General features: G+C 54.5%; 1 protein-coding gene across 1 annotated transcript in view; it reads right to left on the bottom strand.

Moving 5' to 3' along the window:
* The window catches only part of Itga11 (integrin subunit alpha 11), a 104,113-nt gene extending 98,166 nt beyond the window's left edge, over positions 1-5,947 (bottom strand). The window contains exon 1 of the mRNA XM_023712636.1: positions 5,873-5,947. Coding sequence (XP_023568404.1) covers positions 5,873-5,924 — 52 coding nt within the window. The 5' untranslated portion in view covers positions 5,925-5,947. The remainder of the gene's footprint in view (positions 1-5,872) is intronic.
* Positions 5,948-12,326: the final 6,379 nt, after the last annotated feature.

Below are 12,326 nucleotides of genomic sequence, written 5' to 3'. Positions count from 1 at the left end.
GAGAGAGAGAGACAGAGAGACAGAGAGAGAGAGTGTGTGGTGTGTGTGTGTGGCCAGCTCAGCCCACCAGGAGGGGGGGCTGGCTGGCATGTGGGGCTGGGGGGTTGAACCGCGGTCCCTGATGCTTTGCTAAGCTTGTTCTAAGTAGGTGCTTTAGACCACTGAGCCATCTCTCCAGCCCTAGGCTACAGAAGTTAAGTGCAACACAGAAACCCTTGCTCTCCTGAGGATCGTGTTGTGGGAGACCAGATACAAAGGACAAGCATAAAGTAGGCCACAGTGCTGCGTGATGTGAGGTGCCTTGGAGAGGCTGAGGTAGGGAGGGCCCTAAGGGAAGATGCCCCTGTGAGAACCTGCAAGGGCAGTAACCCCCAAGGCCTCAGTGGGAGGGGACACTGAGGGGACACTGAGGGCCACCAGAGGGAAGGGACTGATGGGAGAAGGAAGGTCAAGTGCAAAGGTCCAGGGGCCCTCAGCTGGCCTGAGTCTCCTCTGGGACTAGGGTGCCATGGGAGCTGCCCGAGGTGTAGGCGTGGGCGGGTCCACACAGAAGTCAGCCTCAGAACCAGAGGCCCTTGTGGTGACAGTTTGGCTGCGTTCTGGCTCCAGGCCGGCTTCACCGCGGCAGCAGTAAGCACATTCCACAACTCATGTTTGGCTTGTGGTCTGGCCTGGGCCTCTCCATGCTTTCTTCTGCTCCAAGAGGCATTAAAAACCCAAGTCTGAGTCTCTTTAACTTGGAGGTATGAATCACTGCCGGCCTGGGATGGGATGTCGAGAGGTAGGCACTCACATCCATCCTGTCCCTGTGACAGTTCCCAGAAAGACACTGGCTTCCACACTCCTGGCCAGCATGCAGGCTGCCCGGGGCCACTTCTACCAGCTCCTCCTGCACTGCCAAATCAGCATGCCACGCACTGACTCAGCCCACCCTCCTGGAGCTGCCTCCCACTCTCATGCCCTCCTGGGGCCCCAGCCCCCTCATTCTCCGGTTACCAGTGCTGTTAGACTTTCTACCCCCACAGGTTTTCTCTTCTTTCATCCCTTACGTCCATTGTGGGCCCCGGCACCCCGCTGCCTAGGTGGCTGCTGTAGCTGTCCTGTCATCACACCTGCTCACCATTATCCTGTGTCACACCCTCCCCCACTTTCTTTTCCCTCTTGGGAAGCTTCTCCAAACACAGTTTAGAATGTGTCCCTCCCCTCCCTCAAAAGCCTCCAGTGGCTCCCTTCTGCTACAGCCAAATGCCCTAGCTGGCATTTGAGTTTCTTCTTAGTGCCCTGAGTCCGCTTCGTTCTTAGCAGTCTCCCCCAAACACATACTCCAGCATCCTGTGGGTGAACATTAGGGGGTTTGCCCAGCCATGCTGTCTACCACTTCCTTGCTGCCAGACCAGTCCTTGCAAAAACTCTTTCTCCCACTACACCTTTAAAAGCCTCATGGGCTGGGGAGATAGCTCAGTAGAATAAGCACTTGCCTGGCAAGTGCAAGAGCCTGAGTTCAATTCCTAATTCAAGAAAAAACAAAAAAAAAACAACACCCAAAACGCCTCAGTCTCCCCATCCATCTAATGGACATGTCAACCGGGCTTCAGCCTCTCCTGACTAAGGGACCTGGGGGCGTGCTCTTTGCAGATAGCTACTAGCCCCATTTCATGATTTTTCCATGCCTTCCAGATGCCCAGACCTTTGATGTATTGAGGAGAAACCAGCCCTGGAAATCTGCATCAGCTGAGTGATGCTGTGAGGGAAAGCCATTAGCTGGAGAAGAGGCAGGAGCCCCTTCTCTGTGTCATCCTGTTTGGCATCCCGGAGCACGTTGCTGTAGCAACTCGCCTAACTTGCCCCACATGCCACGTGGAAAAACCTCTGCCTGTTTTAGAGCAGTAACACCGAGCCACAGGCTGGACTCTCCCACCTCACAGGAGGAGGCTGCCTGGCAGTGATGGCAGGGAGGGCTCGGGTGACCAGATGGAGAGGGGGCTGAGGCATCACCGGTTTTCTCTGCCAGCAGCAGCCCAGGTGCCAGGCATCCCAGCAGCAGCCCTTTATTCTTGGTGCAGAGGAGGATGCAGCCCTGTTAAAATGCAAATCCTGAGGGCAGGGCATGTCAGCTGTCAACACTCATTAGCACTGTTCAGCAGGAATTAAGGGAACATGCTTGAGACTTGGGCAGGTTTTGATTAGGGGAACGGAAGCCAGAGGGGCAGGGAGCAGAGGCTGCCCTGCCTTGCCTGCGAGGATGTGCTGGGTGGCAGCTATGGTCCCCAAGGGCTTGGGGGCCCTGAGCAACGGCAAGGGACAGAGAGGCTCTCACACCACCAGGCACCATGTGAGGACCCTCTCACCACGCCACATCAGCATCTCTTGTGGAGGAGCCATCAGTGGTCTAGCAAATCCGAGGGGGACATCTAGGCTGGCAGGTGGGGCAGGGGCTCTTTGTAGCTCATCTCACTTCCCCACAGATAGCTCTTTTGCAAGGGCATCACATTGCAAGGGTGTCCTCCCTAACACATGGTGAGAACAGTAAATGTCCCTGTGAATGGACAGCTTCCCGGGGAGCCAGGAGGTGTCCTGAGCACTTGATACTCTGGGCTGTGAGCCACAGCCTGGCCTAAAAAGTTACTCTTCTACCCATTTTTCCTAGAACTTGAATTCTCAGCCGCCCAAACAGAGGGTGTTGGAACCCAGACAGTGCTCGTGGGCCCAAATCCCCGTTGATGACCTGCTGTGTGGTCGGCAGCAGCTGAACAATCGAGTGGCATCCAGGAAGAGTCCCTCCAGCTGAGACCACGTACATCTGGAGCTCAGTTTTTAAAGCCACAGGAGAAAAACTCTCCATGGCCCCATTAAGCCTGGTTTACAGGATCTGGGGGGTGGGGCGCGGAAGGCTGAGGAAGGGGCAGTGAATGAGGGATAAAGGTTCCACTTTTGAGATGCATGAGAGCATTTTTAAGGCTTGTTTGTAACTGGCCCTTGCCAAGTGACAGCTGGGGGCTGTCACTGTCTGGGGGGATTCTGTAACAGCCCCTTCTTTCCACTGCAACAGTGATTAGCTATCACTCCAAAAGGAAGCTCGTGAATCCCGTGGTGAGATGGTGCCCCAGTGTGGGCATTATGGAGGGTAAAAAAGTTCTTAACTCTCTCCGATGAACTCTTCTCTCCATAGCAAGAGCCAAGCCTGGGTAGCTCAGAACGTGGTTTTATCCTAAGCAGTAAGGCACTGCCTCGGGCACAGGAGTAAGGATGGAGGGAGGAGGAGGTGGTCCAGAGGGCAAGTGGGACTGAGCGCCTCAGCTGAAATGATGACTAGGTCAGGGAGATTTGAGATCCAAGGGAGGGGAGAGATGAGAGGTGCTAAGTAGAGGTGAGACTGCACCCTGTTTCTAGGACCTGCAGCCTGCCTGTGGGGTGGAAGGGGCCACAGGCTCCTCAGCTCCTGGTGGGGGAGGAGTTTGGATCAGACACTCCCTGCACAGTGGACACAGGGCACCTCCTCCTCAGCCTCCCCAGCTGAAGAGCAGGGCGTGAACCTTTACAGAAGAAGAGAGCCAGCCCGGAGTGCTGCCTATCTGCCTGACGCTCTCCAAGTGCTGGGCGTACGCTTGTTCATTCATCTCTGTGACAGCTATACATACTATGACTTTTCCTACTATACAGGAGAGGAAACTGAGGCACAAAGGCATACAGTAACTTGTTAGGGGCATAGAGCCCTAACAGGCAGACCCCAGGCCAATGCCAGGCAGCGAGACCCCAGGGTCTTCTTCCTAAAGGCCAGCTATAAATGCCTTTGGATTTCTTTGCTTCTTGTTGGGGGCTTTTGGGATGGTTACGTCTACCCCTTCCCCTTGTCCATTCTGTAACAGGAACTTCAGAAAGGTAGAGACCCTGAACTCCAAATGGTCTTTGTGAGGATTTGCTCCTGACCTGGCCTCCTGAGGGTCCCTGGCCTCTCGAGGGTCCCTGGCTGGGCCACCTGCATCATCACCCATGTGGAAGCTTGCCATGACACACTGCGCCCAGCTCCGGAGCCTGGGGAGTCTAGACTGACCAGAGTCACCTTTGTGGTTTTAACACTGTCATCTTTTTGTTCTTTACTCAGTCCCAGGAGGGCTGGGCATGGTGGTACACACGCTACTGATCCCTATCTCAGCCTCTTTGGGAGGTTGAGCCAGGAGGATTGCAAATTTGAGCCCAGCCAGATCCTGTCTCAAAATAAAAAAAATAAGGCTGGTAAGATAGCTCAGAGTGAAGGTCCTGGGTTTAGCAAAACAACAAACAAGCAAACAATACAAAACCAAACAACTGGCCCCAGGAGATAGCGCCAGACAGCACAAACACCCTCCTGTAAGTCCCACCCCACTAGGCTTTTCTGTTCACTCAGGCTCCTCCTCCAGGACACCCCCCCCCCATCGCATCCAGCTGTCACCCCAGCTTCACTGCACCACCCCTTCAGCTTCTGTTTCGCTGCCCCTGGTCTTGCCTTGGCCTCTGGCTGCACGCGTGCCTGGTCCCACCCCCAGCTCCTCGTGAGCAGATGTTGCTTCCACATTGACTGATGTGTTTAATGAATCCCACATTTTAAGAACTCAGACTGACCAGACAGAATGCAGCAGTGGTTTTCTCCATAGAAAGGGAGCTCTGAGTCACAAATGCTGCCTTCAGAGGTCCTTTATTGCCACCATCCTTCCCTCTTTTCCTTCACCAACACCCTTGAGCCCTACTATGCGCCATGCCTGCCGGCGTCTCTTACCCTGCCTCAAGCGCGCTGAGGGCTGCAGACCTCACAAGCCACAGCTATTGTTCCCTGGGGAAGCTGTGGGGGAGTCCTGTAAGCCACTGTGCAGGGTGGCTGAGCCAGGTTTGAGTCCCCAGCCTCTGAGGCTGCCACTCAAGCTCAGGTCCTGGAGTGTCATGGAAGCACAACTCTCTCCCTGTGGCTGGATTTCTAGTGATCTGAGGACAGCCCTGAAATCCTCTCTTTTGTTAAAAGCACCAGAATGTGCTTGGTCCCCTGCAGCTGGTTCCTAGCTGGCCAGGCCTCCAAATTCACTCAACTTGCTTTTAGCTGCGCTCCTGTCCACCACGGTTCACCCTGCGCACTTGCTTCCTGTGGTGGCCGACTGCGGAGGGTGAGGGCGTACTGGGGGGGTCTCCACCTGCGCCCCCAAAAGCGCCTCTGCTGCTGCTACCGCACCTGACACCAGCTGCTGATCCCTATCTCGGCCTCCCCCCGCGCGGCCCGCGGTCCCCTAGACCCCGTGTACCCTGGCACGCACCTGGAGCGTATTAGGCAATTAGGCGACCACCTAATTTCCTAACTGCTACTTCCCCGGGTTGTTGAATTTGCCTAATTTCGAGCAGCGGTCGGGCGCTGCCCTGACCTTCAGGTTACTTTTCCCGCCATCCTGGACTGTATGGACCCCAAAAGGGCTCGACACCGCCCAGAAGCCCGATGCCCCGGAGCGCCAGCGGGTCCCCAGTTAGAGGGAGTCTGAGCGACAGCGCTCCGTCTCAGGTCTCCCCAGTTTAGGGGCGGCGTGCTGGGCTGTCCAACTTTGGGGCACTCCGTCCTCTCCGCACAGGCTGGGCGCAGCCCAGTCTCTTCCTGGCCGGCCGGGGTTGCGCGCCCTCGGTACTCCTGGACGCCTGAGCACCCGGCGCGGTCCCCAGGAACCCCAACTGGTGTCCCAGCCCTCGGCGGCGCTCTTCCTCTCTCCCCAGACACACCGGCTTCGGGTTCTGAGTCGCCGGCACTCGGCCGGTTCTGGGGAACCCAGGTACCCGCGAGCAGCCAAGTCCCACCCGAGACCATGCGTCGCGTCGCGGGTTGGGAGGGACTCGGGGTCAGGGGAGTCAAGGGGACACGTACCTGGCCACAGGATGAGCGCCCAGGCCACCACGAGGCCCCGGGGCAGGTCCATGGCCGCGCGGCAGGGTCGGTCCGATCCGGCGAGAGCGGAGCTTCTCTGCGCCTGGCGCTGGGCTCCCAGCGCAGCGCGGAGGAAGTGGGAGGGCTGAGCGCGGGGAGGGGCGCGGGCACCGCGGCCGCCAGACTCCCGCCCAGGCTCGGCCCCTCTGCCACCACCTGGGCCCTCCTCCGCCCACACCACCTCGGGTTAGGCGAGCCCCGGCCGCTCCTGGGACCCCTCACCCACGTGGCACCTGCGTCTACATTCCCGTCACCAAATCTGATCAAGCAAAGTGCCTTGTGGTTCCATCCCCTCAACTTCCCAAAGCCAGGAGAGGGAGAGGGCACCTTCAGTGACTAGAGTACCTTCAGATCCCGGATACCCTGTGTTCCATTTCCCTGAGTAAAGCATCTCCCTGTTCTTCCATAGCCATCAGAGACATCCCCATCTCCCTGCCCTTGGGGCCGGGGGCGGGGGGAGGGGGGCCCCGGGACCGGGGAAAAAAACCCTCCGGGGGGGGGTTGGGGGGGGCGGGGGTGGGGGGGGGGGGGGGGCGGGCTCGAACAATCAAGGTCACAGTGTTGCTTGTGACCCTAGATTCCTCCACCGCCTGCCTAACCCCACAACCAGGGCACTGGGAAGCATCTGGGAAGAAAAGACCCCTTGAACTGGAACCCTGAGGGACCCCTTCTTCTTCTAAACCCTGTGTCAGAGACAACCTGGACGTCAGTAGATGTGGGCCGTCAACTTGCCCGGCCTTGAAATCTGTTTCACAAACGAGCACTCAGCTCCCAGGCCCCAGGAGCAGTGGAGGGGATGAGGGATGGATGAGCGCAGGTAGGTAGGACACTCCGGAGTTGCAGTTTTCCGTTGGAGAGACTAGAAGGGGCCCCAGAGGAGACCACGTGCAGACAGGGCCCCGGGGTTGAATTTTGGGAAGAGATTGTGTTTGCCTCCCCAACCCTTGCTGTGTTTCTTGGTCAAATCCTAGTTTTTACTTTGTACTCACTTCTCCCACTTAGCCACATACCAGGTGAAGTGGATTCCATTGGGTGTGGGGGGAGGAGCGTGTGGATGTGGTTTAGGTTTTAGGGTGAAATCAATGTGTTGTCATCCCTGGACCAATGCTTCAGAAGACCAATATGACAAAGAAAACAATTTTCCTTCTGCTTTAAAAGAGTCCCTGGAAAGCAGGGATGCACGCTGTCTCTTCCTTCTTACCTTCTCCTTCTCTCCCAGGCTTGGCTGTTGACTCAGGATGGGGTGGACAATGGCATCTGGCCTTGGATTCAGGCAGACGCTGGTTTTGAGAAGTGGAGAAGCTAAGGCCCTAAGGACCTCACGGAGCCCTGGCTCACTCCAGCCCTGCTGCCTCCCCCTCCCCCTGGTACTTTCCAATTACTGGATCAGTTTGAGCCACCTTGAGCCAGGGTGCTTGGGACCTGGATGGTGATGACAGACAACAGCCACCCGATGGGCTGCCACCCACTTCCCTGCCTCAGAGACCCCAAGAACATTGGAAATGACCCAGGGCAGCTCAGAAGGCTGCAAAGGCCCCAGGCAGACACCCTAGGCTGCTCCCAGGGGTGGGTGGGCTTCGTGGCCAGGGTCTTGCTGGTAGCAGTCCTCTACTTTGTCAGCTGTCACCTGGGACCTGGGGGTCCTGAGTGGTATGAGTGTGCTTCCGGGTGGGGTGGGGGTGGGGGAAGAGGTGTCCCATACTTAACCTTGCAACACATACTTGGGATCCTCGGTGTGCCATGCTCTGCAAGAAGCCTGCGCTGGAGGAGCTAGGGACAGAGCCCAGCAGGTGAGACAGAGCTTGCTTCATTTACTTCATCATAATTTCTTATTCATTTACTTAAGTCAGTCTCACTGAATCATCATTAAACATTATTGAAACCACACCAGGCCTCAGGGTGTGGGGGACAAATCCAGGAGGGGTGTAGAGTGTTGGGTGGAGGGCTCTGTGGAAGCTGGGGTTGGAGGTGATGGGGTACTAATAATCCCTTCCACGCACACAGTGTATTTATTTTACATTTTAATTGAGACATAATGTCATAACATTCTCCATACAGTTCCGTGGTTTCCCCTCTGCTCACCAGCACCACTAATCTCACAGCGTTTCCATCACACACACACCCCACAAGGAAACCCCCAGGCGCATGAGCAGCCAATCCCATTCCTTCATCCCAGCCCCTGGCAACCACCAATCGGCTTCCCTTTTCCATGGATCTGCCAGTTTGGGACAGATCAAGTCAATGGAATCATCCCTTACAAGGCCTTTTGTGTCTGCCTGCTCAACAAAATGTTTTGGCATCAGCATTTTGTTCTTCTTTATGACCAAGTAACATTCCATGTGTGGCTATGCCTCATTCTGTGGACCCGTGCCTCAGGTGATGTTTATTTGGAGAGTTCTACTTTGGGCTGATGAAGAACTCTGCTATGAACATTTGCGTAAGAGTTTTTGTGTGAACATCTGCTTCCAATTCCCTTGGGTACGTACAGTAATGTTTGGCATGGTCACCAACCATGTATAGGGAGGTGGTTCCATCTGCCCAGTGCCATGTAGGTTTGTGTAAGTAGCACTGTCCCCATCTCTAAGTGACACATGGCTACCTAGGAGTGGCATGGCTGAGTCACATAATAATTTTATGTTTGATGGCTTGAGGAGTGCCTGAAGTTTCCCCAGCTGTATCACTTTATGTTCCCACTAGCAATCTGTGAGTGGGAGTGTTTGGAGTGGCTGGTGCTCAGTGGTTTGGGAAACTCAGGTCCCTGTGAGCAGCCAGGTCCCACCCAAGACTGCATTTGAAATCTCTTTCATACCTGTGACCTCATTTAATCCCAATCTCCCTGCAAGGAATTATGTTGGTTATTTATAGATGAAGAGATTACATAGGTAATTCCAATCTCCCTGCAAGGAATTATGTTGGTTATTTATAGATGAAGAGATTACATAGGTAAGGAGTCTTTCAGTTGCAAGTGACAAAACTCAGCACCAACCTGGCTGAAACAGAAAAAAAGATGCGGAATCAGATAACTGGGAAGTGCCCAGGTGTTCTGGCTGCAGGTACAGCTGGATCCAGGGGCTAGAATGAAGGTTACTGCTTTCTCTTTGTCTTCTTAGTTTTGCTTCATTCTCTTCTCCTTTCCTCCAGCGGGCAGGATTTCTCTGCCCATCGGGAGCAATGGCGGGCTGCAGCCACAAGCTTATACTTTACAGATTCTAAAAGGAGAGCAGCGGCTTCCCTCTTAGATCCAGCAGAGAAGCCCAGAGCTTTGGTGCAAGTCTCTCGGGAACAAATCACAGTGTCTGGAGGACATGGTATTATAATTGACCCAGCCTGGGACACACCCAGCCCTGAGGACTTGGGAGGAGGAGGGCAGAGAACTCCACTGAGGCCACACAGTATGGAGGGGAGCTCCCCAAAGGAACTGCGAAAGGAGGGGGGCGAAGTGCTCTGGACAAACCTGTAATTTCCAAGTCCACTCCAAGGGTCTAAGCTCAAAGCAGCAACAGATGCACTGCAGGTGCCCTGGCACCTGTGTGGCAGAACTCGGACGAGGGCCCGGGGTCTGAGTGTGGGCCACGCGTCCCAGGCAAGCTTGCTGGATTTCAATGAGAGAAGTGGTATGGGTAGGTCCCCCAGCTCTGCCTTGCACCTCCCACCACCTCACTCTCCCCTACTCTCTTTCCCCTTCTCTCTTTCCTACTCCTCGGATCTCTCTGCCTTCTCTTCTGCATTACCAGGACCCTCCAAATGCAGCCGCTGTCCATATCAGCATGAGGGCCCTACCTGGAGTCCCCACCTGATTCCCAGGCTGCTCTATCCCGCTTCCTGTACCATCTCTTAGTCTCTGCTCAGGAAACACAAGCTCTTTTTCTGCTTTTAAAACATAAAGTTACTGAGAAGCTACATCTGATGCCAAGAAATGATATAATAAATTCCAAAGCAAAAAAAACAGACACGAAAGCTACCAGATTGCATGTGTTATCTACAGTTTGAATGATACGCATGCTGTGTATGACGGAAAGTAGCTAGGCCGGTCATGCACAGACGGGCTTAGAGGACCTCCCTTGATTTTGGTCTGTCACATCAAATGTCATCCCTGCCAACAAAATGAACAGATGAACCCTGAGGAAATGCGTTGCTCCCAGGAGCTAGCGTGTGTCACCCCAGCCACTTTCAACCTCAGAGCCCATCTGGTGGGGCTGGGCTGGTAACTGTTCTTCCCGACCCTGTGCTGAGCCCAGTCTTATTCCTGTCGCTCAGGACCAGGGACTGACTTTTCGAATGCCACCGAGGCCTGCGCACGGCCTACACCGAACCCAGGAAGTTACTTGGTGACCTTCTTTCTCAAGCCACAAATATGTTCAGCATTCGCAGTAAAGATAGCAAAAGGAAGGAAGGTGGGTGGCCTCCCCACAGACAGGCACGCAGGAAGGCGAGGAAAACAGCCCTCGGGAGAAGAAGCGCACCAAAGGGTGAGCGAGCGCGCAAGCATCTCACACGCCTACAGGTGTCAGGTGACGTCCTTGCTGAGGGGCCACTGAGGGCCTTAGTGGGCTAAAGCCTCATCATTGGGTCAGAACAGAAAGCCACACTGCAAAAGAGACATCACCCATGGTGCGCTGTTCAGCCATAAAAAGGGACAAATTCGAGGCACATGTAGGCAAACGGGTGCACCAAGAGACCATAATGCTAAGTGAAATGAACCCGATCCAGAAGGTTAAATGTTGTGTGGCTTTCTCTTATAGGCGAAACCCAGAATCTAAAGAATCTGAAAAGCAGAACAGAAGATAGATGATCTGGCACAGAGAGATGGGAAGGGGCTCTGGGGATTGGGGTTGACAGGAGTGAGGGGAGGAGAAGAGGAAGGGAAAGGATCATGATGTGAGACCAGTATGGAGCTGCAGAGATAGCTCAGCAGATCAAGCACCCGCTTAGGCAAGCGCAAGGACCGGGGTTCAATTCCTGGTACCACTTGTTGCACCGGACCCACCCCTGGGTGTGCTGAGCTGGCCACTGAGACCAGGCATGGTAGTACACACTTATAATCCCAGCGCTGGGGAGGCTGAAAATAGGAGGACCACTTTGAGTCCGAGCTGTGTAGTAAGACCTTGTACCAAGCACATACAACTAAAAAGAAAAAAGATGTGACCGGTAGGTACCAGTTATTAACAGAGTTATTATGTATGTATCACAAGCACATACTCATCTTTTTTTTTTTCCTAAAGATGAAAACATCACGGCCTACACATGAGCACTTACATGGGCTCAATAAATGTGACCTTGACCTCAGAGTGCGGCCACACACACTGTAGTCATCAAAACAGCGGCTGCCTTTGACTGAGGCCACGTTACGTGGGACCCATTGGTTCTATCCTTTCCCATCATCCCCTCTGCAGTCTGGCATATAATGACTTTCTGCCTTTTCCAGAAGAAGCACTGGAGGCTCAGGCAGGCAAGGGCTTAGAACTCATCAATGGGAGACCTAGGATTTGTGCTTGGAATTGCACCCAGAGACCGCAATGCTAAGTGAAATCAATCAGACCCAGATTCTGATCACAGATTCTGAGCTCTAAGCACAGGACTTCACCCCGTGCTCTGTGGTCTTCTGTGGTGAGCTGGATTGTGACAAGGACTGTGTCAGAGAAGGGGGTGACATTGGAGTGGGCCACACAGCTAGGAACTTTTCTGGAGGGAAGTGGGCATCCACAGCGGGAAACTGCAGGTGCCCTGAAGTCTAAAAAAGTGACAGTTCAGACTGTGCTAGGGACCAGGGAGTGGCCGAGGGGGCAGATGTGTGGGAACAGAATGAGCCCCAGCTTTGGGGTCCATCCCTGCCAGGCCCAGCTCCCTCTTGTGCTCACTGGGAAATGGTGTTTGCCTGCAGCTCCTGCCTCCTAAGTGAACCTCTCAAGAGTTACTTTTAGGTCTGAGGAAAACACACATTCATCTGCAGAGAGAGACACATAGAGTTGTGCACGCACATGGAGGTGTGCACACACGTGGAGGCATATACACACGTGGAAGCATGCACATACGTGGATGCATGCACACACATGCACCAACAGTCAGTGACACTCTTCCAGTCCAGCACAACCCACGTCCACATTAGACAAGAGAGACGCCCTTCCTCCTAAAGAAGCTGCACGTGTCGGGCTGCCCTGTGCCTCTGGACAATGCCACCTCCCATTATTTCTCAGAGTCGCTTTGGCCTTTCTACCACTTCAGATAATGCCCAAGGGTGACGAGTCACTTGGCCAGGCCCAAAACACCAGGAGCAGAGCCCTGGAAGGATGCTCTTGGGCTACATGCAGGCTTACAGCCAAAAGCTTCCCGTTTTCTTCCTTTTCTCTATATTTTTTTGGGAGGATCGAATACTGAAGAGGGATGCCCTGGGATT

Source organism: Octodon degus, unplaced genomic scaffold, assembly GCF_000260255.1.
Source record: "Octodon degus isolate 3935 unplaced genomic scaffold, OctDeg1.0 scaffold00026, whole genome shotgun sequence".
Taxonomy (NCBI): Eukaryota; Metazoa; Chordata; class Mammalia; order Rodentia; family Octodontidae; genus Octodon; species Octodon degus.
Note: the sequence above shows the minus strand (reverse complement) of the source record. Positions and strands in the feature narration are given on the sequence as shown.